Below are 26533 nucleotides of genomic sequence, written 5' to 3'. Positions count from 1 at the left end.
TAATAAATTCAAATACGTTATTTTTATAGCCCATGGTTTCAAAACATTATAAAACAAAATTTACAGAATTTTCCTTCAACAACTATTTGAATACCCTGAAATAGTAATAGGAGTTACCTTGAACATATAAGTCCTCCTTTTCAGAAATAGAAAAGTAGTTGTGTTGTAAAGTAAGATACTACCTATAGGTTATTATATTAATCAATAGACTTTTATTTACCATTTAAAAATTTTGCTATGTAAAGTTTTAAATACAAAAATACAAAATAGAAAAAAACGCCAAACCCATATAGCATAACCTAGATTTAATCATTAACATTTTATATGTATTTGCTTCACCTATTTTTAAAAAATCTCTAACAGATAATGCTTTTTAAAATTTTAACATTACCACACCCAGTAGTTAAAATTAATTCCTTGATGTCAACTAACACCCAGGCAATGTTCAATCCTTACAATTGTCTCAAATGGTTTTTTTGTTTTTTTCTAACAAAAGTTTCATTTATTCAAAGCAAGGTCCAAAGTCAGCATGTTGCACTTGGCTGATACATCTCTAAAGTCTCCTTTAATCTGTAACAGTGCTCCCTTCATTTTTTTTCTGTGCAAGTTATTTATTGATAAAGTCAGGTTATGTCCTTTAGAATTTTATACATTGTATCTTCATGGTGTCATTTAATAAGCTCTTCTATCCCCCTAATATTTATAAATTGGTAGTTAGATCTAGAGGCTTGATTATATTCAGATTGAGTTTTTAATTTCTATTTTGGCAAGAATTCTTCCCAGTTAGTGCTGTGTACTTCCTATTACAACACATCAGGAGGCTTATAACATCTTATTTTCTCCTTGTAGTGATTTTTAAGATTGATCACTAGGTTCAGGTGCTGTCTGCACCAAACTTTCAACTTAAGGTTTTAGTAACCATTGATAATCACTGCCTAGGTCCATTACTACACTGGGTTTACAAAATGGTGATTTTTCTATCATTCTTCATGTAATTATTAATGGTGATTCTTCTATAAGAATTTTCCTTCAACAACTATTTGAATACCCTGAAATAGTTTTCACAGGAAAGACAGTAATAATTGCTTCTTTCATATTAGTTTCTAGAATAAAAGGTTGGTGCCATAGCAACAAAAGCAAAGCAAGATGAAAAAGCATCTAATAGATATTAATATATATTAATAGAAATGGGAAGAGAAAATTAAGAGGTAGTATTTTATCTTTTCAAGCTCTACAAACAAATCCTCTCCCAATTTAGGTACAGTCTATTTTTTTTCCACACATGAAAATCCTGAATAGAACAATTCATTAACAATTCATTAATGCTTCTAGATCAGCAACTGTCCAACTCTAAAGAATATTTCTTTTAGGGGTCAACTGTCTCATTGAGAGGAAGAGGATTTACACATGCACGTCCCATTAACATTAATAGGAGTTACCAGCATAAATCCCCCTGCAGTGATAGGTGAAAAGACTTACAGGCTACTAGGATTCAAGTTCTAATGATTATCTGTCAAATAGCCCTAAGAATCATCATCACCAGAAAAAGCAAACACAGCAACTTGTATGGGAAGAGCATCTCATTGCAGCCCCACAGACAAACTATATTAATGGAAAGAAAACTGGCCTTAAAAAATGTGATTGGGGGGGGAATCTGGGTGGCTCAGTCGTTAATCAGCAGTCTTGATTTTGGTTCAGATCATGATCTCAGGGTCATGGGATCGTGCCCAGCATCAGGCTCTGTGCTCAGCATGGAGGAATCTGTTCCTCTCCTTCTGCTCCTCCCCTTGTCCTATCTCTAATATAATCTTTTTTTAAAAATGTGACATGGGATGCTAAGGGTTAAACCATTTAACATTTTATTTTTTAATTTTTTTAATGATTTAATTTATTTATTTGACAGAGAGAGAGCACAAGCAGGGGGAGCGGCAGAGGGAGAGGGAGAAGCAGGCTTCTCCGCTGAGCAGGGAGCCTGATGTGGAGCTCGACTTCAGGACTCTGGGATCATGACCTGAGCTGAAGGCAGATGCTTAACCGAGCCCCCCAGGGGCCCCTAACTAACATTTTTAAAAAGCCACCATACGGTACATCATTAGTTTTTGATGTAGTGTTCCATGATTCATTGTTTACGTATGGTGACTAACATAATAAAATTAAATTAAAAAAAGAACTAAAGCATAAACAGATGCTAGTAAAATATAAAAAAAAATAAATAAAAAAAAGCCATCATTAAAGAGAATTCAAACATCAAATCACTGTTTAAAAAAAAAAAAAGTGTGAATACTGTATGAACTCCAAGGTATTTGAAGGATAATACAGCTACTTGTTTAAAAATTCAATTAACCTTATTTTCCCAAATTTGATTTTTGAATAATCTCACAGATAAATTGTCAGTTTTGAAGGAGTCCTGTTATCTTTTGAATGCATTCTGAGAAGCTTTAGGAAACTACCTGGAATTGACAGAAAATGTCACTCTGCTTTAATTATTTGATCCAAGAGCAAATCAGAGTTCAATGAATGATTTCTGCATACGAGGAACACCAGCAGTCTCTTATGTATTTCAAGTAAATTGTTGTGGACTCAACCACCAAAGAGAAAAACATTTCAGGTTCTCATTCAACAATATGAAAAACATTTCATATTCTCATATACTAAGTGAGATGTGAAAACAGTTTGTAGGCAATGTACTATAAAGCCATAGCCCATGCCTCAAGCACCAATTTCAAACAGAATGAGATCTGATGCTGGCATCTAGAACAATTTGCTAAGTAAATCAACCCAGGTATCATTTGATTTTGCCTTTCTCACAAACCTGACAGAGTTGACAAATACTTAGAAACAAAACCAAATATACAGCTGGACAATTGTTTAAATAATAGACTGATATCAACAAATAAATCAGTTCTAAGACAATCTTTAATTTCTTGGTATATATGCAAAGTTTTTTTTTTTTTTTTAAAGATTTTTTATTTATTTATTTGACAGAGAGAGAGATAGCGAGAGCAGGAACACAAGCAGGGGGAGTAGGAGAGAGAGAAGCAGACCTCCCGCAGGGCAGGGAGCCTGATGCAGGGCTCAATCCCAGGACCCTGGGATCATGACTCGAGCCAAAGGCAGACGCTTAACGACTGAGCCACCCAGGCGCCCCTATATGCAAAGTTTTAATAGTAAAAAAACAGGAAACCACACCTGAAAGGCATCAAAACACTTTTATTTCTTCTGAAAACTTACTGCTACAGTGTGAAAATTATGAATAATCATATTTATGCCTTTGAAGTGCATATAAGAAAATTAACGTAGAGATAAATTATTCAATATCAACAGCAGTAAATGACTTATAAATATAAGAAAATTGTTTAATTCCTGCTTTAAAGGATCAATACTACTTAGCGATCAAATTTCAACATTTTTTGAGGTCTTTAGGACTTTAGACAAAGGGCTGCCTTCTTGGGAACTATAGCTATGACAGAAGTTATAATCATTAGCATGGTCATTATTTTAGATAAAAGGCTGCTAATCTCAGAAACTACCATTCTAGAAGTTAACCATTAACATGGCCATTTCACTATGGGTAACTAAATATCATCAGAGATGGGGAAAATTTTAACTCAGTTTTCCTATAGAAAAATACCTACATTTATAATATCTACCTACCTACCTATTTGCTTTTCTGGGCAGGCATGCCAACTAGATAAAGACACAGTAGCAACACAGGGTAACTGGTTTTCATGTAGATCACTAAGCTGAATGGTATTATCATTTTTGGTTAATAAGAAGCATGTATAACTAAACATTTTAAACACATGAATCAAAATTCTTTGATGACAATATTCAAAATTTTAAATTAGCTACTGAGATTTCTGTATCACATACAACATATTAACTTTATTCATATAACTTCAGGCTTATGGTTTTACAACAAAACCAAAAGGTTTTTCCTTTTTTGGCTTAAAACTATGAAAAAAAAGATTTATTTGCAGTAATTAAGATAGCTGAAAAGAAAGCTCTTAGAATAATTTCTATTACATTCTGAGGCAACAAGAAATATCTAAAGTTCTCTACCATAATGTTTTTAACAGTTGTGTAATATTTTAATCACCATTAATCATATTCAGGAGCTTTTAAACACTTAAATAGTATTTAATAAATAACCCGGAAGAGAGATTATGATGCTGGCTAATAGATAAAATAGGGTACAATATGGGTTGGGCCATGAGACCACAGGGCATCTCCTTCCTTGTCTACATATAGATAGCTGCAGTAAAGCTATCGTAGTCTTTCTAGTTATTATTCTGGCCTACCCTGATTGGTTGCTTACATAAATGTGTATGCTGCATTCAAGAAGCCTTAACTCTTAGACTATAACAAAGTACAGTATCTTAATTGGTGCAACTTACTGCAATTGTATTCAGACTCAATACTTTCATATAGTGGAACCTTTTATATTGCTTGTATTGAGGGGCAGGGAAAATACCTGGTGCTTCAAGGTAGGTATTGTGCATTTAGCACATGGCATAGTTGGGTTTCAGGAAACATGATTTGACTTAAGAAAGATCTGAGTCTATATAGCAAAATGGATTATAATGTGATTCTACTATCCCTAATTTGTAGGACATTATAAAAGGGGAAGAGAGGGAGCAGGCCAAAGAGATAGGAGATGGGGTGTACAATGGGCAGAGGAGTTAGGAGCAGCCTGAGAGGCTGGGAAGGTTTTCCTTCCATCTGGATTCAGCTATATCCACAGGGGATTGGAAAGGTGAGGCAAGAGCTACATTCCTTGGTTCTTTCCATTTTCTATGAATCTGTGACCTGAAAGAACTAGCCTCCTTTAAGATCTCTGAAATCTGGAGAGGTCATAGCCTCACTGCAACTGTGTGCTTTCTACTGTAGCAATGGCTCTCTCATTGGTAATGTAGGCCAGAATGCACAATAAACTTTTTATACATTTAATTATTGAAATAAATCCAAAGTATTGCTCAAATAGAACAAACCATCAGAACTTGGCATGTGGAAAAATTTTAACAGTCACTGTCATTGTAACTAGATTTGCTGGCTACATAGAGCCCCAACATTTTTATGTTAAGTGTATATTAGGGTTTACCAACGGTCATACTGTATTCAGAGTCCTTAGTGGTTCAGGTTTACCTAGCAGAAAAGGAATATGAAGAATTTAGAGTGCTTTCCCTACTAAGATTCAAAACCACAATTCCATGTTTCTATGCTTACTGGTCTACAAGACTATAAAATACTCATATAGGAAACAGATTTTTTTTTTTTTTTTTGCTTAGTTGCAATAAAAACACTGTGATCTATTGTGTTGGGGGGAGTTGACAGCAAACAATTATTTGCTGCATGAGATTTTTGATATACACCTCCAAGTCAAGGGGAAAACAACTTTTTTCCCCCCCAGAACTACCATTCTATGGATTGAACTGCATTTATCTTCAAAATTATTCTCCTACAGTAGGCAACGTGTTACTATTTCCACCTTACATATGGAGAAAATGAGGCCTATTAAGTTAAACAATTTGTCTAATATCATCAGTAGTATAGCTAGAACTAAATTGGGTCCATACACAATTAGGCTTTAGTTACCTGACCAGACAGAATTTCCACATACTGATGAGCATATCCAAATCTTTCCTTCCATTTCTTCAGTCCTATAAGCTTTCCTAGTGTGTAAATGATTCACATACAAATATCACTACTCACAAAAAATGTTGAGTAATGGACTCATGGTTTATTTGTAAAAATGTGTACTTTAATATTGGCATTTTCAAGAGTTCTCAAGATAGAAAACAAATCAAACCTCTATTCCAAACATAGGCTCCTGCCTAGATCATGATACTTTAGCTTTCCTCAACTACATTTACATGTGCTTTTATCATTGGTGTCATCATGCCCATACCCATGAAGAAAATAGAATTAAAATAATCAAAGGAAATATGTGACCTGATTCTGAAGATGTGGCTTTCAAACAAAGATCCAAAGTGGTGAGCAAAAGCTTTCTGAATATGACAGAATTATTAACAATGCATAGGTACACTTTCATATCCATAGCTACTATACTCCTGGGAACCCATCCATTTATATTTATCTGCTAATTCTACAGGTTTGGTAACTTAAAGCAGGCAAGCCAATGTGCTTTATAAGTGTTTTGTGTTCTTACAATGTCCTCTTTAAGGAAAATCCCCTTTTGGATTTCTATGACCTGCTTCTTTTGGTAATTATGTATGTCAACTGGCTGCTGTTTTCTAACATTTTTCAAATAGTTCTTCCATGAAGAAGACTCTGAGGCCAGGAGGGATTTCCAAAGTGGGGTATTCAGTTTGGCATATATCCATTACCGAGAGGCCTCCTCTGGGTTTCCCAGGCTTGTGCTTTCCTTGGGAGTCTCTGAGTTAGCTTCTGGTAGGACACTGAATTCAGAAGCCTCTGATTGTAAACTGTCCCCATCAATGATAATGTCTTCAGGATTTGGTGGGGGTGGACAGAAGTCTTCATTGGGGCAGATTAGCTGGAAAAGTGTTTCAGCCTGGCAAGGGAAGAAAGGACAAAATAGTTTTTGGATATCAGCTTAAAATGTATATGCCTTTCTGAAATTATTTAAAAAATGAAGTATCACCCTTGAAAATTTAAGTTATAGACCTTTATCAAGTATACATGACCTTCTAAAAATCTGCTTTCAGAATTCCATGACTTCTCTCCAATTCGATGCATGCATTCAGGCCCACCATTAAGTATACCAGTACTTGATCAGATTATCAAGGGTTAGATAGCTGAGACTTTAAGGACATTCATTCTACACATCAGTAGATATACAATTTCCTTTAATATTCTTTATGTAAATTCCCAATAGAATCTATTTGTGATAGCTGTACAATTAAACTTGGCATATAATAATTTTAACAAGTCATTAAAATCAAGAAAATTCTTATTTGTTCAACTATTTGCTTTTCTGGTATAATTTAACTCCCCCCGGGCTTTAAGGAGTATAACATGGTGTTCAAGATCATGGACTCTGAATAGATGGCCATGTGTAAATGCTGGCTCTGCCAATTAGTAGCAATGCAATTTGGGGGAATGCTTAATCAACTTTTGAGCCTTGCTTTCCTTGTTTATGAAATGGCAGACTAAGCCTCTATATATGGTAGCTGTTATCTCTGTTATTAATAATAACATAAGTTAAAAGGTCAAGATTTTATTTTTAAAGATTTTATTTGAGAGAGACAGAGAGAGAGAGAGAGAGAGAGACTGCGCACACGTGTGAGTGCAAGCGGGGGGCGGGGGGAGGAGCAGGGGCCAGGAGAGGGAGAGAATCTCCAGCAGACTCTGCCAACATTGACCGATGCGGGCCTATGTGGGGGCTTGATTTCGTGGACCTGAGCTGAAACCAAGTCAAACGCTTAACCAACTGAGCCACCCAGGAGCCCCAGAATGTCAAGATCTAAGCTGAGCTTAGTCTGGCAGGATAAGAGAGTAAGAAACTGAATGTGATTTTAATGAACACACACGCATGCACGCACACACACACATACACACACGCAAGCAAATGTTAACAAGAAACATTGCTATTCTATTCTAAATATACCCTTACTTTTATTTAGATGAATACAGCTCATTGTTAGATAAGGGTCTTTGCCATACTAGGGAGCTTGCACTCTATCCTACTGGTAAACAAAAGTCATTAAACCGTTTTAAGGTATATGCTTGTTTTAAAGGCAACGTCTTTCTGTACCACTTTAATCCTTCTTCCTGACATGCACACAAAGTCATCCGTTAGGCCAGGTGTTGACAACTATGGTCCACAGGCCAAATCCAGCCTGCTATTCTTGTAAATAAGGTTTTATTGGAACACAGCCACTCTCATTCATTTATCTATTTTCTGTGGCTGCTTTTCCACTAAAATGGCAGGGTTGAGTAGCTGCAGAAGAGACGACAGGAGCTGCAAAATCTAACTATTTACTATCTGGCCATCTAGTGTTGGTAGACTCAGGTGGTTGGTCCATCGGGGAATTTAAAGTGACATTCCTTGGGAGTGGGTGGAAGGATACTAAACAGAAACTTTTGAGCTTTGATGTGAAGTTGAAAGAAGGGACAGAGAAAAATACTTTCCCTCTTCAGTATATAGGGTATATTTTTTGGACATGCCATTTTACTGTGACTATTTTGAAACTAAGTATTTGACATGCCTACTTTACTCTCCACCCCAGGAACTCACCACAGGTCTTTGCTGGAGAAACTTAGCTCTTAGAAGCAGGAGGACTGAGGTCAGAGCCTCTATCTCATCCTTTAGTTCCTCTTTTTGTCTTTTATCTCAACCTTGTCTGCCTATAGAAGTTCTCCCTCCCCCTTACTTCCTTTCACTCTCTGCATGCAATCAATGGCCAAATCCTGACAATCTTATCTTAGTTCTTGACTCCATTTTTTTTCCTTCCCTAGAGATACTATAGGCATACATCATCTTTCCCTTAGGTAACTGCAACATCTCTGAACTGGTCACCTTGCCTCTAGGGTTCCCCCATGTAATCCATTTCCATGCTGCCTTCAGAAGGGGTCTATGGAAATGAAATTCTGGTTATGCCACTTTCTGGCTTAAAACTCTTCAATGACTCCCCATTTCTTAAAAGGATAAAAATCCAAGATCTTTGCTATGGCATACAAAACCCTACAGGCCTATTTCTCTGGTCTTATCATTTATTCCATCCCATCTTCATCTTTCAGACTTTTTGCTTCACTAATACCTACTTATGTGCACTTTCTTAAACATGTCATGTTTCTATCATGGATTGGTGCAGATGCTGGAATGTTTCAATTATCTTCCATTTGTATGGGGAATTGCTACTCATCTTTTATATTCCTCTCTGCAAAGTTCTTTGACTCCTAAATAGAGCTCATGGCTCCTCTGTATTATTTTTGAACTTTGTATATTATTCTATTATTGCATATACTGTACTGCACTGTCATTTGTTCACATGTTCTTCTCCTTTACTAGCCAGTGATTCCTTCAGGGATGACAAGGACTGAAGGAATCAACTCTGGATCCTTATTCCTGGTGTGGAGTAGTAGTCCAATATACATTTTTTAAAAAATGAACTAAAGAACTTTTAAAACTGTGTATTGTAGAAATGTTGAACATAAATATAATAATTATTATTACTACTTTACTTCTATTCCAGTTCCTCTGTGTCTCACACCTTCTCTCCCTTTTGTTACCTACCTGTAGGATACATTTTCCTCTGGACCTCAGTCCCTGTGGCTGATTCCACACTCTGTTTCCATATATCCTTGTCATAATCTGTCTCCTAGGACTGCTAACCAATTGCAGGCTGCTGCACCACCCTTATTTGTTTTCTACCTGCTTGTGGAACTCTCACCATCAGCCCATCTGCCATTGGCCCTCACTGATGCCAATTTCCTACAGCCAGCCTCCAAAACCCTTCCCATCTCCTCTCTCTTACTGCTGGAACCTTTTAGGGTCAACTGCCATGCTCTGGAAGGTCTATCTAATACTTCTTGGTCTGCTGTATTTCATTTGTCAACTAAGCCTCAATTGTGAGAGCTGTCATAAGTAGAGGTTAGTTTAGAGGCGTTATTAACTTTTAATCCTTTTTGCCCCCCCCCCACCTTTTTTAGAGAGAGAGAAAACATGAGTGGGGAGGGGTAGAGTGAGAGGGAGAGAATCATAAGCAGGCTTCATGCTCAGCATGGAGCATGATTCTGAGCTCATGACCTGAGCTAAAATCAAGAGTCAGATGCTCAACCGAATGAACCACCCAGGCACCCCAATCCTTCTTGCCCTTTTAAGCCAAAATCTAGCTTAAAGAGTAGAGAGTTTCATGTAGTTAAAAAAGTTAAAAAGGCATAATTATATTGTGACTTGGTTTCTTTATATTGGGAAGTATAGAGAGGACACACTGAGTTACTGAAGACATTCCCATGTTTATTTAACATACATCTAGACAAAACAAAAAAAAAATATTTTGTCAATCTAGCAGTTTAATATATTTAGGATGTATCCACATTAACAAGATGAAAGTAGCACAGCACAGTAGATGAATTTACAAGCACTGGGGTCCAACAGACCTGAGTTAAAGTTCTGGCTCACAAATTTACCAGATCTGTGATCTTTGGACAAGTTATTTAGCCCCTTTGGGTCTTAGTTTCCTCATCTGTAAAATGGGCATGTCACAGATACTTACTTCATAGGGTTCTGAGGACCAAATGAAATAATATACATGTGATGCTTAGGATATTGTCTGGTACACAGAAAATGCTCAGTGAATGGTAGCTTTAGAAAATGTGACACCTAAAATTTCCCTCTCCCTCAATGGCATGAGAAAGTGAACGATACTGCAATATGTGAGCAACTTGATAGGTCATATGATCTATAAAACTAGTCTTCAATTTACAAATTCTGTACCAAAAGTCATAAACAAATTGCTAATATGCCATAAAGACAACATTCTAAATGGTGGTTAGGCTGCCCACATCAGCCAATTTAAACCATTTTACACCTGAACTATAATACAAAGAGTACATTACTATATAATTATTCTTGTTCTCGTGATAGTGGCACCTCCTAGGAGATGGGGGCTCCTGAAGGAGGAGTGAGCTATCAATGATCTTGGGAGTAGAGAACTATAGACCAGTCTGTTCATCAGTATGTGTGGGTAAGTGAGACACTACCTGTATTAAGAAAAGAGATATCATATGTCAGTTTCAGAAAAAAAAGAAAAAACTGAAGTAACAAACTATAAATACCAGCAAGTCACAGAATCACAATTTTCACTTAGGCTACTTATGCTAGTATCACTGTGGTGATAATAATGTCTTGGTGTGGGGCGCCTGGGTGGCTCAGTTGGTTAGGCGACTGCCTTCGGCTCAGGTCATGATCCTGGAGTCCCGGGATCGAGTCCCGCATCGGGCTCCCTGCTCCGCGGGGAGTCTGCTCCTCCCTCTGACCCTCCCCCCTCTCATGTGCTCTCTCTCTCAAATAAATAAATAAAATCTTTAAAAAAAAAAAAAAAAAAAAATTTCTTTAAAAAAAAAAAAAAAAAAAAATAATGTCTTGGTGTGCTCCTCCTGCACACAACTTTAACTTGTATTAAACACAGACCACTTTATATTTTTTAGTATGTTTTCAAATCCTAAATAGTTCCATATGAACACAAGGGAGACAGGTCTATGCTATGCGACATCTATACATTTACAAATAGGAAAAGCAGCTGCAAACTTGCTAACTGGTAAAATAAAGCATTTGTGAAAAAAAAAAAGAAGTCTGCAGGTGCTTATGTTTACTACATAGACAAAGCCTAGGTGATGCTCTAAGAGCTTTTATAGACAATTTGGAAAACAGAAGTTATCAATTAGTGACTAGGCTGAACACAGGATGAAATACTGGAATTAGAACACAAGTTTATTTAAATACACTGGCTATTTGTAAATATTATTACTGATGCCCTTCAAAATAGGTATTATTTCTCCCCAAACTGATGTGAGGTTTAAAGCTATATAACAATTTAAAACTACTCACATTTACTAGTATATAATTAGTACCAAAAGTAGCATTATTATTGTTTTATACTAGGATAACACTGAAATCTACCTTCTTGGGAAGCAAATTACCTCATAACAAAATTATCCTTTAATTATAATCTTCTAGCTGGTTGTTAAGATCACATTAGCATTTGTATAATAAGCCCTTATGTAAAAAGCCTTCCCATTTTGGTTAAAAAACATTACAGTCCACTCAGGAATAAAAATGACCTAAGCTAGGGGCACCTGGGTGGCTCAGTCAGTTAAGCATCCTACTCTTGATTTCAGCTCAGGTCATGATCTCAGAGTCAGGAGATGGAGCCCTGCATCAGGCTCTGTGCTCAGTGGGGAGTCTGCTTCTCTCCCTCTCTCTCTGCCCCTCTGCACACACGCTCTCTAAAATTAATAAATAAATCTTTTTTAAAAAATGACCTAAGCTATCTGCCTGAAAACATGTTGGCGATTCTGCTTGGAAAAAAATGGAACATCAAAGCAAAAATGCCTTGGTCATTTTAAACCATAAATGTGGAACTTGAACCATCTCAGTTTCCTATTAAACTAATAGAATGAATGATGGATGACTTCCCACTTTTGATATCACTGATTGAATAGGATTATCAAGGATCACCACTAGACTCTGAAGAAAGAAACAAAGAATGAGGCAAAAAAACTATAGATACATGGGGTCATGGCCTTGTTACTATGATTAAAAATTAAAGGGTCAATGAGGCCATTTGCTCCTATGAGATCCCTGCCACTAGTTGGATTGAAACTTCCATCTGTGGTCTTAATGTTAAATTATTCACTTACTGATTCAATAGACAGATATGCCAACTGTATCTGTGAAAAGTTTAGACTTGTGCCTCAAAAAAATATATTTTATGTTCTTCTCTTCCTGTCAGGTACAAAGAAGTGTATTTATATATACAAATGGATCTTCATCTGAATGGAATCATAGTTCACTTTTGCCAGCTTGTGTTGGCTTGTGCTGTACCAGTTCATAGCCCTGCCCAGAAGTGCTGTCACAAAATTCCACCTTGATTTAACATATTCCTCAGCAGCTATGACAGTAACTTTTGGGACACCAGCTTGTGTCAAAACATTAAAGGAATCATGTTAACTCTGAAAAACTGTAAATCACATGTTCTTTTCCAAAATAAAATGTTTTAAGATCATTTAAAAATTATATTTTGTATGTGATTAGTTACTTAGTTACACTCCTTTTAAAATGACTCAGAGGTTAACAAAGAAAAATGGTTAGTGTATTTCAAAATAATAAAACAATAGGCCTACAGTTTAAATTAGAAGGAGGGCATGTACTGCATGGAGCACTGGGTGTTATACGGAAACAAACTGTGGATCACTACATCAAAAACTAATGATGTACTGTATGGTGACTAACATAATAAAATAAAATAAAATTAAAAAGAAGCAATATTTCTTTAGAAAACTGGCCTAACTTTAATTTTTCAGAATATGTATTTCTAACGTCTTCCATCCTTATTCCCACAATGGAACTCATAAATGCTCTCTTGCAAATTCATCATTATAGTCCAGAATGTGAAAATACTGGATACTATATTTAAAGTATATTTAAAGAAGTTTGGTCATTTATAGGAAAAAGTTTGGGGGCAAGTTACAGAGATGGTGTTAAATGACAGAGACACTTTTCTAGTCTTTTTTCCCACATCCCAGAGGAAAAAAACAATTCACTTTCCCAACCATACCAACTTTTTAACACAAAATGAGAAACACAAACAGCTTACCTGTTTGACTGCATTATCATTTCCTAAACCACAGTCTGGGCCAGAGCAGACATAAACGTTGGACGGTAAATCATTATAAGAGTTCCTGCTGACATCTGAAGAATCTCTCATATTGAAGTAAAGAGCCCATAGAAGTCTTGGTTTTTCAACTTCTTCATTTTCTAAATGTAGACATACATTTTACTTACATCTATAGCACAATAAGCCTGTCAATTAATACAATATGTAGCCAATTACTAACAAAGCCATGATTATATAGTGTAGTAAATCAGAGCTTTGTATGTAAAAAATAGTAAATCTTTATCCACACACTCTAATACATGTATATATTTCAAGCAATGATGGCTTTTCAACCTAAGACAAGTTAGATTTTTTTTTTTTTTAAAGGTTTTATTTATTTGACAGAGAGAAAGACAGCCAGAGAGGGAACACAAGCAGGGGGAGTGGGAGAGGGAGAAGCAGGCTTCCCGCGGAGCAGGGAGCCTGATGTGGGGCTCGATCCCAGGACTCTGGGATCATGACCTGAGCCGAAGGCAGACGCTTAACGACTGAGCCACCCAGGCGCCCCAAGACAAGTTAGATTTTAAAAATTATTTTGATTACTAGTAAGTTACTTAGATGTAACTCCAATTGTGTTCTCTTGAATTTCTATTATTTCTCCACCGTAGTATCAAAGCATTTCTGAACACATTCATCCTTAAATTATGCCACTGAAGAAGATAACAAATTTTTTTATGTTTCACATAAACAAACTAACTTGAAAAAATTATTAAGTCAATGATCTATACAGGATTATGAGATGTCCAGAAGAAATCTATAGAGACAGGAAGTAGATTAGTGGTTACTTAGGGCTGGGGGAATTGGGGTAAGTGAGGGATGACTGCTAACAGGCGTGGGGTTTCTATTTTGGGTGATGGAAATATTCTAGAATTGACTGTGGTGATGTTTGAACCATCTGGTGAATATATTAAAAAACATTGAATTTTACACTTTAGGTGGGTGAACTGTATAGTACCGTGGATTATATCTCAATAAAGCAGTTATTAAAAATAGTATATAAAGGATTAACACATTGATACCATAACTCACTAACACTTTGTCCTACTAGATTATAAAAGTAATGGCAACCAACAACAAAAATAAGGTTGTGAGACTTAAAGTTGTTTTAGCACATACTCTCTCATTTAACAGTGAGCATCTATTATGTGTGTTAGGCTTGGGCTAGGAGACAGAGATGCACAGATAAAGCAGAGTTAGTCCTTAGTCTCCTGATTTTTCATGTTCCCTAATACAGAGGGCCTAGCACACAACAGACATTCAATGAAAAATTTCTATATTGATTTTCATCCTGTTTTCAGGTATAATCAAAGTATGATGTGCTTATTAAAAGGTTCTACTTTATTAATACCTAAAACCTATTCTTTGCTATCTTAATAATTATTTCCTTGCCACTCTTCCTCAGAAATGTTATAAATTTTCTTTGCTTGAAAACACAAAATATTGCTGTTAATATATTTACTCACTACAGAATTTTCTTTAGCCTGAATCTGAACAAAAATTCAAATTCTGTACAGTGATAACAATAGATGTATATTAAGATTACCCAAGACCATGGGGTACCTTGTGAATCATAAAGAAAATACAAAAGTTATAATTATCTAATTAATTAGCTCTTATTGTTAAATTGGTAATTAATGTAGCGAAATTCACAGCTAATTGCAGTATTCAATTAATAAGAATACCCAATTCCCCAATTCAGGATAAACAGGATTTTGTTATATTTAAAATATCTCCGGGTGCCTGGGTGGCTCAGTTGGTTAAGCAACTGCTTTCGGCTCGGGTCATGATCCCGGAGTCCTGGGATCGAGTCCCACATCGGGCTCCCGGCTCAGCGGGGAGCCTGCTTCTCCCTCTGACCCTCTCCCCTCTCATGCTGTTTCTCTCTCACTCGCTCTCTAATAAATAAATAAATAAAATCTTTAAAAAAAATAAAATAAAATAAAATATCTCCACTACAAGAATACCAAATATGTTATTTTTCTAGTTCATTTTGAATAATCCATAATTATTAGTGTGACAGGATGAAGAAACTCTGAATGGAAGAAGTGATTCCTTATGATGTCCCTTCCTAATGCTAAAATCTATTGAGTCTAAGGTATCACTAACTTCATGTAAACACATGACAGATGGTGAAACCTATTTACTGACAAAATAAAGGAACTTAAGGAACTCATATTTCACAGCTAAAACCATATGGCTCTTAGTAAATTTATTGATTTTCAGTTTAGTTTCACTAAATTTTATGGGAAGACAATTAAACATACCGCCTGTGATTTGCAACACCAGACTCCAGGAGCACTGCAGAAAGAAAAGTGGGCTAAGGTCTGGAATTCCTTTAATATTGTCCAGTCCATTTCTAAGCATACATTAAGAGAGTTTATCTTGTATTTCATGAAAGTTCCAGCTCAAAGGAGGGCTTTCACTCAAAAGAAGTTGGGGAAAATGAATAATCCAATAGATTATAGGAAAGAAATTTCATAGAGGTTGAAGCATTGAGAAGGAACCATGAGAGAGATGAAAAGTTGACATAGGCTGAAGATAAATGCTCTAGATAGAAGGGAGTTATCAGGCTTTGACCTTAAAACCCTCAAAAAGACATATAATTGCTTCATCTTTCTTTGAGGTCAGCTGGAAGGCAGAGAGATAGGTTGAAAAAATAACATGCAGTTGTGAACTACACAGTTGTCAAAAAAAATATTAAAGCTGCTGAGGTTTGGCTAGGAATACATCACCTAACCAGGAGTAGAACTGGTTTTCTGTAATAGCTCATTTCATCAGTTAGATAATGTAAAGGACTGAACAAGTAAAAGGTAATTTAGAATAAGAACTTAGGCAAATTAAACTGAGATAAGTACAAAATAAGGTAGGCAGAAAAAAAAATCAACAATGTCATACCAAATACAAGCAATAAATGGTCTACAGTTACATGCCACATTTAGGAAGAGACTATTTTAGCAACATAGCAGAGCAGTGTGAGGACAAGAGTGTAAGAGACTGTCACAGCTGTGACCTACTCTGGATACAACAAATACAAAAAGGAATTAAGATAAGGCATTTGACTTCTGAGCCCAACAATTACCTAACATCCTTATCAGCCATGGACCTCAAAATAACACCTGTAAAGGTAATTTTTGTTTTTAGGTAGTTTTGTATTTTGAGATAGGACATGAGTGAGATAGGATGAGATAATTCCACAGGCCATGCACAATCAAGGGAAAAAGAGAACATGGTGCAGTAATGATACTACACTGTAGACATTTCAATATATAGTACTAATGAAATTCTTGTTTCAATTCATATAGAAAATCTCAACTTCCTGGGTAAAATAAGAAACCATTTAGGATAGTTATACCATTGCTCACTCAGTCCTTTGAAGCATATTCTGAAGTCTGGAAGAACTAATCCAGACTGGTATGAATGGTGAGCAATCACCTAATTTTCTTACCTATGCAATCAGGTTCATTAGACATAATAACACCTGAAATTTCTTTGGACAAGGAAATAGGGAAGGGTTTAGAGATCTCTGGTGTTCTTAAAGGAGGCTGGGGGTTTAGAGATCTTTGATGTTCTTAAAGGAGGCTGGGAGGTAGGGCTCTTGGAAGTATTGGTACAACTGCATCTTAAGACAGCGTATGTCAAGAGCTCCAGCTGATACCTTAAATGTGAAAAAGTAAGTAGAAGGAATAGAGGGAATACCATTCACAAACCTACTGAAATTTCTTAGATACACCAGCAAAGAAGTACTGTATTTGAGAAGAGAACATGATCTTTTACAATAAATAAACTTCCTTGCAAGGTAACTAGGCTGACTTTCACAAAGGCTTATGAAGTGCAGCACTAAACAGAATGTAGAACTCTAAAAGAAAAAATAAGCTCAAGTAATGTTATTCCTTTGGCACACATTTTAAAACAAACATTAGGAGAAGGAAGGGAAAAATGAAGGGGGGGAATCGGAGGGGGAGATGAACCATGAGAGACTATGGACTCCGAGAAACAAACTGAGGGTTTTAGAGGGGAGGGGGGTGGGGGAATGGGTTAGCCTGGTGATGGGTATTAAGGAGGGCACATATTGAATGGAGCACTGGGTGTTATATGAAAACAATGAATCATGATCACTACATCAAAAACTAATGATGTATGGTGACTAACATAATAAAATAAAATTAAAAAAATAAAAAATAAAACTATTTACAATGCTCTAAAGCATAAGATTTCTTATCACTATTAAGTAATTAAAACATAATAATAAAAGCCACTAATCTGTGAAAATAGGTGCTTTTGCTACAGAGAAGAATGTGTTTTAATGCACTAAAAGTTGATATTGCTCATAAAGTTCTTTCTCATTTAGGCAGGAAAATGAATTGAGCTCTCTTCTCCAGGTGACTTTGCCTCTTTGACCTGCCATGGCCCAGTGCTCACTTTATCTGGTGATTCATTTTCAATAACTCCAACAGTATTTGTTCTGACATTTTAATTAAAATATGACCACTACCTCATCCTGATGATAAAAAGGTCTATGTGTCAGTGAAAACTAGCTTTTTAGTGCCTCAGTGCACCTGAGGACCCCTCTGAGCACATAGTTCTTACTAAAGAATTTCACTCAGGTTCTAAACAATACATCATTTCAAAATGGGATCACTTTAACCATTAAGATTAATGTTTAAAAATCTAAAATGACTAGAGGATGCTAAATAATGAATATGTAATTTCCTCAGCTTGTTTTTTTTTTAAAAGAAAATTAAATGCATTTAAAACGTGAAGAGCAATGATATGATTCAAATTTAGTGTATTATTGGGACTATCACAAAATGAAATTAAAACAAAAAATTATGAAAAATTTCAGAAACAAGGAAAAAATTCAGTTTTGAAAAGCAAGGTAATCAAAGCCAAGGATAAAACCATGATTCCATATTAGGTTTAAGAATATTATCAGGTATCAAAACTTCGCAATCAAATTTTTAACAATAATTCAAACACTTATATATGAGACTTTCCAATGAATAAAATGTAAATATGAAACAAACTAAATTCCAAACTAAAGTGAAATAAAGTTTCAGATTTCAGGATTTTGTTCACATAGCTGAAAAAGAAACTAATTATACTGATATTAGTTCTTAAAACAGAGTTTTCTTATGTAAATATAAATGCCCCATGACATACTATCTCTGCATTAAGAAAACAAATAAGACACATAGGAAATGAACTAAAAGAAAATACAACAGGTAAGAGTAAATAAATGGTTGCCTGAACAAACATAACATCCAAAGGAAATAAAGATATATGACTCAGTGAGGAAACTGGTCATGATTCAAGTGGACATGCAAACCCTAAAATGAAAATCACCCTCGCTTCATATAAATGAATAATATCCATTAGGCTACTTTTTGATCACTTACACCCTAAATACACTACAATTTGCTCCATTCATAGCTACAAGAGCTCCCCTATGATACGAGGAGAAAAATTTAAAACTTCGTGGTTGAAAAACATTTTTCCACTATGAATAAGTAGCACAGTGGCACATATATTTTGAGAGCTAAATATTTATCACATCACTAGCAAGCTATACATTAAAGGACAATTATTAGAGGAGGGATTCCTACATTTGTCAGTTAATATTGTAATATTATCTCAGCTTTCTTTTAAATGAAGATAACTTTTTCTGATAAAGGTATACTCTTTGTGTAATATCTGTAAAATGAAGAAAATTAAAAGGAAAAAAATAAAAGTCCATAATTCCACCAAAACTGAGAGATTTACAGGCAGTCTTTTTTCTACACATGTGAGTATATATGCATATAAAAGTATATTTTTTGCACCTAATTATACATGTTGTGTGTAAAACATATTTTTTCCTTTACCATTACAGAGTGAACATTTTCCCATTTTTAGGAAGAGAATGTGCTCCTTCATGCTACTAAAACGTGTAATACATCACATTTCAGTCCAGGTTGCAGAAACCTTCACGAGATATCTAAGAGGAGTAAAGTTGTTATATTACCTTTTCATCATGAATTGCTGATTATTATTCTTACCTATCTCCGTTTCAGTATATGGAGTAAACAATTTCTGCACAACTGGTTCTAAATCTTCTCTTGCTGTTTTAGAAGATGTACAAGTCAAATGAACCAAATCTGTTTAAAAAAAAAAAATATCTTGAGTTCCTATTACACACATTTGGCACTAAACTGGTGCCAGGGGAAACAGAGAGCTAAGCAAGTCATGGCTCCTGCCTTTAAGGAATTTATAATCTAGTGATGGGAACATGTAGAAACCATAACAATATGCTATATGTGTTAATAGCTAAAATATGTGTTAACTAATAAAGAGCACACTAAAACCCAAGAGGAAGTAGCAGTTGGTGGTTCATTTTGTAAAACTAGCAGAGTAGAAAAGCTCAGCAAACCATTTATTCATAGAAAGAGCTTAACTTATCCTTATAACATTCCCAAAGAGGCTGGATAAAGGACTGCTAAGCAAAGTAGAAGTATGTAAAAAAGACTGAAATGGAGTATTTACCTAGAGAACACACTTCATATTCTTCAGATGGAAGAATCCATTTATATAAACTTTACTGATAAGTTAACATATCTATTCATTATAGGGTTTTCTAAGAAACCTTTTCGGGGAACACTGCTGTCTAGGTTTGGGTGATACATATACTTGAAAGTCCATAAAATGGCACAAGTTAAAGCAGTATATAGTATTTTCAGAAATCCCAAATCACTTCCTTTTTCCATTTACAGATTCATGGGGCCTGGCCTTGGAGAATGTTTGCATTAGAGAATATCATGAACAAAAAAGGCCCTTCATAGGAGTAAAGTACGGTAGCCTAATACACTTAGCATTGCTAAACCCCAACACACAAATATAAAGGAAGGACAAAAAGTTGTGTACTGAAAGAAAGGACTAAGGGGATCCCTAAATGGGAGAAATTCTTATGGTCCAGGAAAGGGCTTGGGGCAGGATAAAATAATAGCAGAAAGAATATATTAGAGAACAGTATAAGTACTGAGAAATTCTTTACCCTAAAAAACCAGTAGAAAAGTATACTCACTTCTTTTCTGAAAGTTTAGACCAGTAGACTTTTTTTTTAAACCCCAGGAAGACAGTTCAAAGCTTATCATGGAAGTTGATGTCAGAAGTGGATGCTCATTATTAAAATTCCATTCTAAGCATAAATTGAGGACTCTTAATAACCATCTGAGCTAAAAATCAAATTTTGTAGTATTTTTTTTTTTCAGGTCCACCAAAAAAAAGTGAAATTCTAAGAAGGTTTCTATTTTATTTGAGTATAGTTTTTACATGATTGTAACAATGATTCCTATTGATTCTGGGATATAGTAGGACATATGGTACTAATCATTTCAAAAGGTGTAATAACCTTCACAACAAAATTATTCCTAATTAACTAAAATTTTTCAAATGCCATATAACTTTGCTGGGAAGTTTAAACTCCCTAGGTAGTTGCTGAATTAAATGGGGTATATAACTACAAAGGCAGAAATTCCTGATAAAACTTCAGAGAAACTGTCCTGTCTCATAAAATACCAATACCCAGGCCAAAGTTCTCAATTTTTCAGTTCTTCCTATTCAATTAATGTGTACTAGAGAAAAAGCAGATGAACATGAATATAAATAAAAGTATATTTTTAATATCTTAAGGGTAGACTACTGGTTCCATTTAACAGGATATATAAAAGAAATATATACTGGAGTAATTACATCCTTATGTTTTGTAGCAATATTATCATAGTTTGGTTCAGGGAGTGCCACCAAAAATTTCTAGTAGTCAAGTCAGATTATCACCTTACACTTAATGAATTTTATAACAATTCTTAGAAAGAGGAGTGCCTGGGTGGCTCAGCTGGTTAAGCATCTGCCTTCGGCTCAGGTCATGATCCTGGGGTCCTGGGATCAAGCCCCTTGTCCAGCTCCCTGCTCAGTGGGAAGTCTGCTTCTCCCTCTTCCTTTGCCCCTCCCCCCAATCATGCTCTCTCTCTCTCAAATAATAAAATCTTTTATTTACAAAATAAAAATAAAAAATAATATAAAAAAGCAAAAAACAATTCTTAGAAAGAAATACTAAAACATTCATAACATGAATTGTAATGTCTGAACATGGATTCTGATTAGATGCTACATTATTAATTGACCTAAAAATTTAAGGTATAAACAACTATTTTTTTTTTCTCCCTACACTTCCTGCTTTTCCTGTTATGATCAAAGTAATATAGACTACTACTTATTTAGGAAGTTATATATGAACCACATGGTAACCACAAACCCAAAAACTATAATAGATACACCAAAAATTAGGAGAAAGAAAGCCAAACATAACATTAAAGAAACTCATCAATCACGAAGAAAGTAAGAAAGCAAGAGAGGGAAAAGAACTACAAAACAACCACAAAACAATGAACAAAATGGCAATAGAGATACCTAGCAATAATTACTTTAAATGTATTATGTGACTTTAATTCTTCTCCACAAAATTAACTTGCTCAATAAATGCTAAAAATGACTACAAACTACATCAGATGGGGCAGGTGCTTTCCTAAAAGCATTACACTTATTAATACAAATCAAAAACTATTACTAAGATTGCAGAAGATACATCAGAAGTGAAAATATTACCCATTGGCATCATGTGATATTATAACTGACTCAAAATTTTTTAAACCTTGGCTCTAACTTTTATAAACTATGCTCCTTTTACTTCATTTAGCAACTGCTTAAAGTCTTAATGGTCTTAAAGATGATGAAATGTATTCTCTATCACAATTTCTCTGCTGCCAATGATACTTAGATTTGATTGGCATTAAAGAAGCCTTAGTGCAGGGCGCCTGGGTGGCTCAGTTGGTTAATCGGCTGCCTTCGGCTCAGGTCATGATCCCGGGGTCCTGGGATCGAGTCCCACATCGGGCTCCCTGCTCTGCGGGGAGCCTGGTTCTCCCTCTCCCTCTGCCTGCCTCTCTGCCTACTTGTGCTGTCTGTCAAAAAAATAAATAAAATCTTTAAAAAAAAAAAAAAAAAAAAAGAAGCCTTAGTGCAATATAACCTTTAATTCATAGAATAAAACAGTAACACTTGAAGAAGTCTGGGGAACAGAGTGCTAGTCACAATCAGTACCACTGAAACAAAGATATCTGAAATTCACAAGTCTGACATCACTCAGCACGAAACTAGAAATACCGCCATGCTTTCATTTTAGTTCTCTAAAACTGCTTGTTCAAAACTGCATCTGTCCCAATGCAGTGAGACCCTCCCACAAAAGACCAGTGCAGGCCCCCGCCACAGCACTTCCCTAAAGTTTGGAGTTTTAAAAGTTAGCAGGCTTGGGGTAAATACCCAGTAGTGCAATTGCTGGGTCCTACGGTAGCTCTATTTTCAACTTTTTGAAGAACCTCCATACTGTTTTCCAGAGTGGCTGCACCACCTTGCATTCCCACCAACAGTGTAGGAGGGTTCCCCTTTCTCCGCACCCTCGCCAACATCTGTTGTTTCATGACTTGTTAATTTTAGCCATTCTGACTGGTGTGAGGTGGTATCTCATTGAAGTTTTGATTCGGATTTCCCTGATGCCGAGCGATGCTGAGCACTTTTTCAAGTGTCTGTTCACCATTTGGATGTCTTTGGAAAAATGTCTGCTCATGTCTTCTGCCCATTTCTTGATTGGATTATTTGTTCTTTGGGTGTGGAGTTTAAGTTCTTTATAGATTTTGGACAGCGCTCACCATAGCACATACTCTCCCCAATGTCTATCACCCAGCAACGCCATCCCTACCACTCCCCACCACTCCAGCAACCCTTAGTTTGTTTCCTGAGATTAAGAATTCCTCATATCAGTGAGATCATATGATACATGTCTTTCTCTGACTGACTTATTTCGCTTAACATAATACCCTCTAGTTCCATCTATGTCGTTGCAAATGGCAAGATTTTGGTTTATTTGATGGCTGCGTAATATTCCATTGTATATATAGACCACATCTTCTTTATCCATTCATCTGTTGATGGACATCTTGGCTCTTTCCATAGTTTGGCTATTGAGGACATTGCTGCTATAAACATTGGGGTGCACATACCCCTTCGGATCACTACATTTGGGGGGTGGGAGGGATGGGGTGGCTGGGTGATAGACAATGGGGAGGGTATGTGCTATGCTGAGCGCTGGGAATTCTGTAAGACTGACGAGTCATACACCTGTACTCTGAAACAAATAATACATTATATATTAAAAAGAAAAAAAGTAGGAAGGGAAAAATGAAGGGGGGGAATCGGAGGGGGAGACGAACCATGAGAGACTATGGATGCTGAGAAACAAACTGAGGGTTCTATAGGGGAGGGAGGTGGGGGCATGGGTTAGCCTGGTGATGGGTATTAAAGAGGGCACATATTGAATGGAGCATTGGGTGTTATATGCAAACAATGAATCATGGAATACTACATCAAAAACTAATGATGTACTGTATGGTGATTAACATAACATAGTAAAATAAAATAAAATAAAAATAAAAATAAAGCGCCCGTCCTGCACCATTTAAAAAAAAAAAGTTAGCAGGCTTGGCTGGGATAGAGCCCAAAGTGCACTGCACTGCTCCAGGCAGGCAAGCAATGCAGAGGCAGCATGAAAACATGTATCTGAAAAACGCTTGCAACACACAAGAAGAAATTATTCCCTCTTCTGGGAGTGCTTCCCTGAGAACAGCAGCACAGAGACCACTCTCCACGGACAAAGGATGGCTGGCTGGTGCCATTTCCCTCCTCCACCAAGTCCTACCCACCCTGCACTCTGCAGGAACTACTTTTCTCCTGCAACTGTGCATAAGTCCCAGTGCAACAGGCCCCTGCCCCAGAAAAACAATAGAAACCCCCCCACACACAACGTATACTGACCAGAGAGTTCAGCAAGGCTTCAGTTCTAGTGGAAGTAGCACCAGGTCTCATTTAACAAGTAGACCAGAGTATGCCTAGTTAAAACTCCCTACACACTGGCCAAGGTCCAAACAATCCCCACTGCAGGCAAAGAGAGCCTGTGCAGAGGCTTGCTTGAAGGAGAGAACAGTGGAAACACAGCAGCAGCGTGCACACAGCACAGACCAGATACACTTGCCAGGCCCTGGACACTATATGACACCTTCATAAAGCCATTACTCTCTGGAGAAGGAAACATAACAGACTTTCCTAAAACAGAGAAGAAGACAGAGACTTACATAAAACGCCAAGACGGAAGAATTCATCTCAAAAGAAAGAACAAGAAAAGTTCACAGCCAGGAATGTAATTTAAACAGATGTAAGTGGGGAGCCTGATTCTCCCTCTGCCGCTACTCCCCATGCTTGTGCTGTCTCTCTGATAAATAAATAAAATCTTTAAAAAAAAGATTTCCGGGGTTGTGTCACAAGGACACAGGAGCACTGGCCAAAGGTTCGAGAGGCGGGGAAAAGATGGTGGAGGAGTAGGGGTCCCTATTCCAACTGGCCCCCAGAATCGAGCTGGATATCCACCAGAACACTGTGAACACACAAGAAATCAGCTTGAGATATAAGAAGATAGATCTGGAACTCTACAAACAGAATATTGCAGGTGGCTGGTTTCGAGGTAGGAAGAGGGGAGCCATGATTCTGCGGGCAGATATCCGAAGATAAACGGAAGAGGAAGGGAGCCAAGCCCTCGGGATCCTACACCACGAGTGAGCGACAGCATCCTGGGCTGCGGACGGGGCACAGACTTGCAGACCGGTAGCAACAGGGAAAGGACTTTAGGGCGACGCAGGGACTGAAGCTGGAGTGGAGGGGCTGCGCGTGTGAACTGGGGGCAGCTGGTGGATTTAGAAGCACAAAGGGCAGAGACGTGCCCCGACCTGGAGGTGAGGACTGGGAACACTGCGGAGGGGCGCACAACCCAAGACGCTGCAGTTTATAGCAGCACAGACAGAAACGGAGATAGCGTGGCCTGGAGAGCTCACTGAAGAACAGACTGTGATCTCTCTGCTCTGAGGCAGAGGGCTGGAAACGGTCTCTTCTGCTCTGACTCTCCAGAGAACAAAAGCCCCCCAAAATTGGTTTGCACTGAGCCCATCCCCCACCACAGGGGGGCAGGGCAACTCTGCCCAAACAGGGTTGCCTGAGTAACAGTGCGGCAGGCCCCTCTCCCAAAGACAGGCTGGGAAAACAAGAGGCCAGCAACCCTAAGGTCCCTAGAAAACAGGTGCATTTTGCTTGGGTTCTCGTCAATAATTTGGACTCTATACATTCCCTCAACCACCTCTGAACAGAATGCCTAGGAGGAGGAACCCCCAAAATAGGAAAGACTCAGAGACTATGACTTATGCTGCAGATTTACAAATGGATGCAGATATAACCAAGATGTCGGAGACGGAATTCAGGCTAGCAGTTGTAAAGACAATTGCTGGAATGGAGAAATCAATTAATGGCAACAGAGAGTCTCTAAGGGCAGAAATGACAGCTGAACTGGTAGAACTTAAAAATGCTATCAGTGAGATCCAATCTAATCTAAATAATCTAAAAGCTAGGGTAAGTGAGGCAGAAGAGTGAATTCGTGACCTAGAAGACCAACTAATAGACAAAAAAGGGAAAAGAGGAGGCCAGGGAAAAACAACTCAGAATCCATGAAAAGAGAATCAGAGAAATAAGTGACACCATGAAAGGTTCCAATGTCAGAATCACTGGGATCCCTGAGGGGGTGGAGACAGAGAGAGGACTAGAAGATATATTTGAGCAAATTGTAGCTAAGAACTTCCCTAATCTGGGGAATGAAACAAACATTTGTGTCCTAGAGGCAGAGAGGACCCCTCCCAAGATCAAGGAAAACAAGCCAACACCCCGGCTTAATGTAATAATAAAACTTGCAAATCACAGAACCAAGGAAACCATCTTAAGGGCAGTTAGGGGGAAGAGATTCCTTATGTACAGAGGGAGGAACATCAGAATAACGTCAGAACTATCCACAGAGACCTGGCAAGCCAGAAAGGCCTGGCAAGACATATTCAGGGTACTAAGCGAGAAGAACATGCAGCCAAGAACACTTTATCCGGCAAGGTTGTCATTTAGAATGGATGGAGAGATGCAGAGCTTCCAAGACCGGGAGAAACTGAAAGAATATGTGACCACTCTGATGCCCTTGCAAGAAATATTAAGGGGGGTTC

At 37.1% G+C, this 26533-nt stretch overlaps 1 protein-coding gene across 2 annotated transcripts in view; it reads right to left on the bottom strand.

The window, feature by feature from the left end:
* Nucleotides 1-3194: 3194 nt before the first annotated feature.
* Nucleotides 3195-26533, bottom strand: part of CHM (CHM Rab escort protein) — a 206934-nt gene continuing 183595 nt past the window's right edge. Inside the window, exons 13-15 of one of the 2 annotated variants that reach the window (XM_078064860.1) lie at nt 19400-19498; nt 13305-13465; nt 3195-6535 (exon numbers count right to left, since the gene is read on the bottom strand). In XM_078064860.1, coding sequence (XP_077920986.1) covers nt 6344-6535; nt 13305-13465; nt 19400-19498 — 452 coding nt within the window. In that variant the 3' untranslated portion in view covers nt 3195-6343. Of the gene's footprint in view, nt 6536-9951; nt 10690-13304; nt 13466-19399; nt 19499-26533 lie in introns of those variants that run through there. The other variant, XM_078064861.1, reaches the window with a different exon arrangement.

This window comes from Halichoerus grypus, chromosome X (assembly GCF_964656455.1).
Source record: "Halichoerus grypus chromosome X, mHalGry1.hap1.1, whole genome shotgun sequence".
Taxonomy (NCBI): domain Eukaryota; kingdom Metazoa; phylum Chordata; class Mammalia; order Carnivora; family Phocidae; genus Halichoerus; species Halichoerus grypus.
This window is presented reverse-complemented; position numbering and strand designations above follow the sequence as displayed.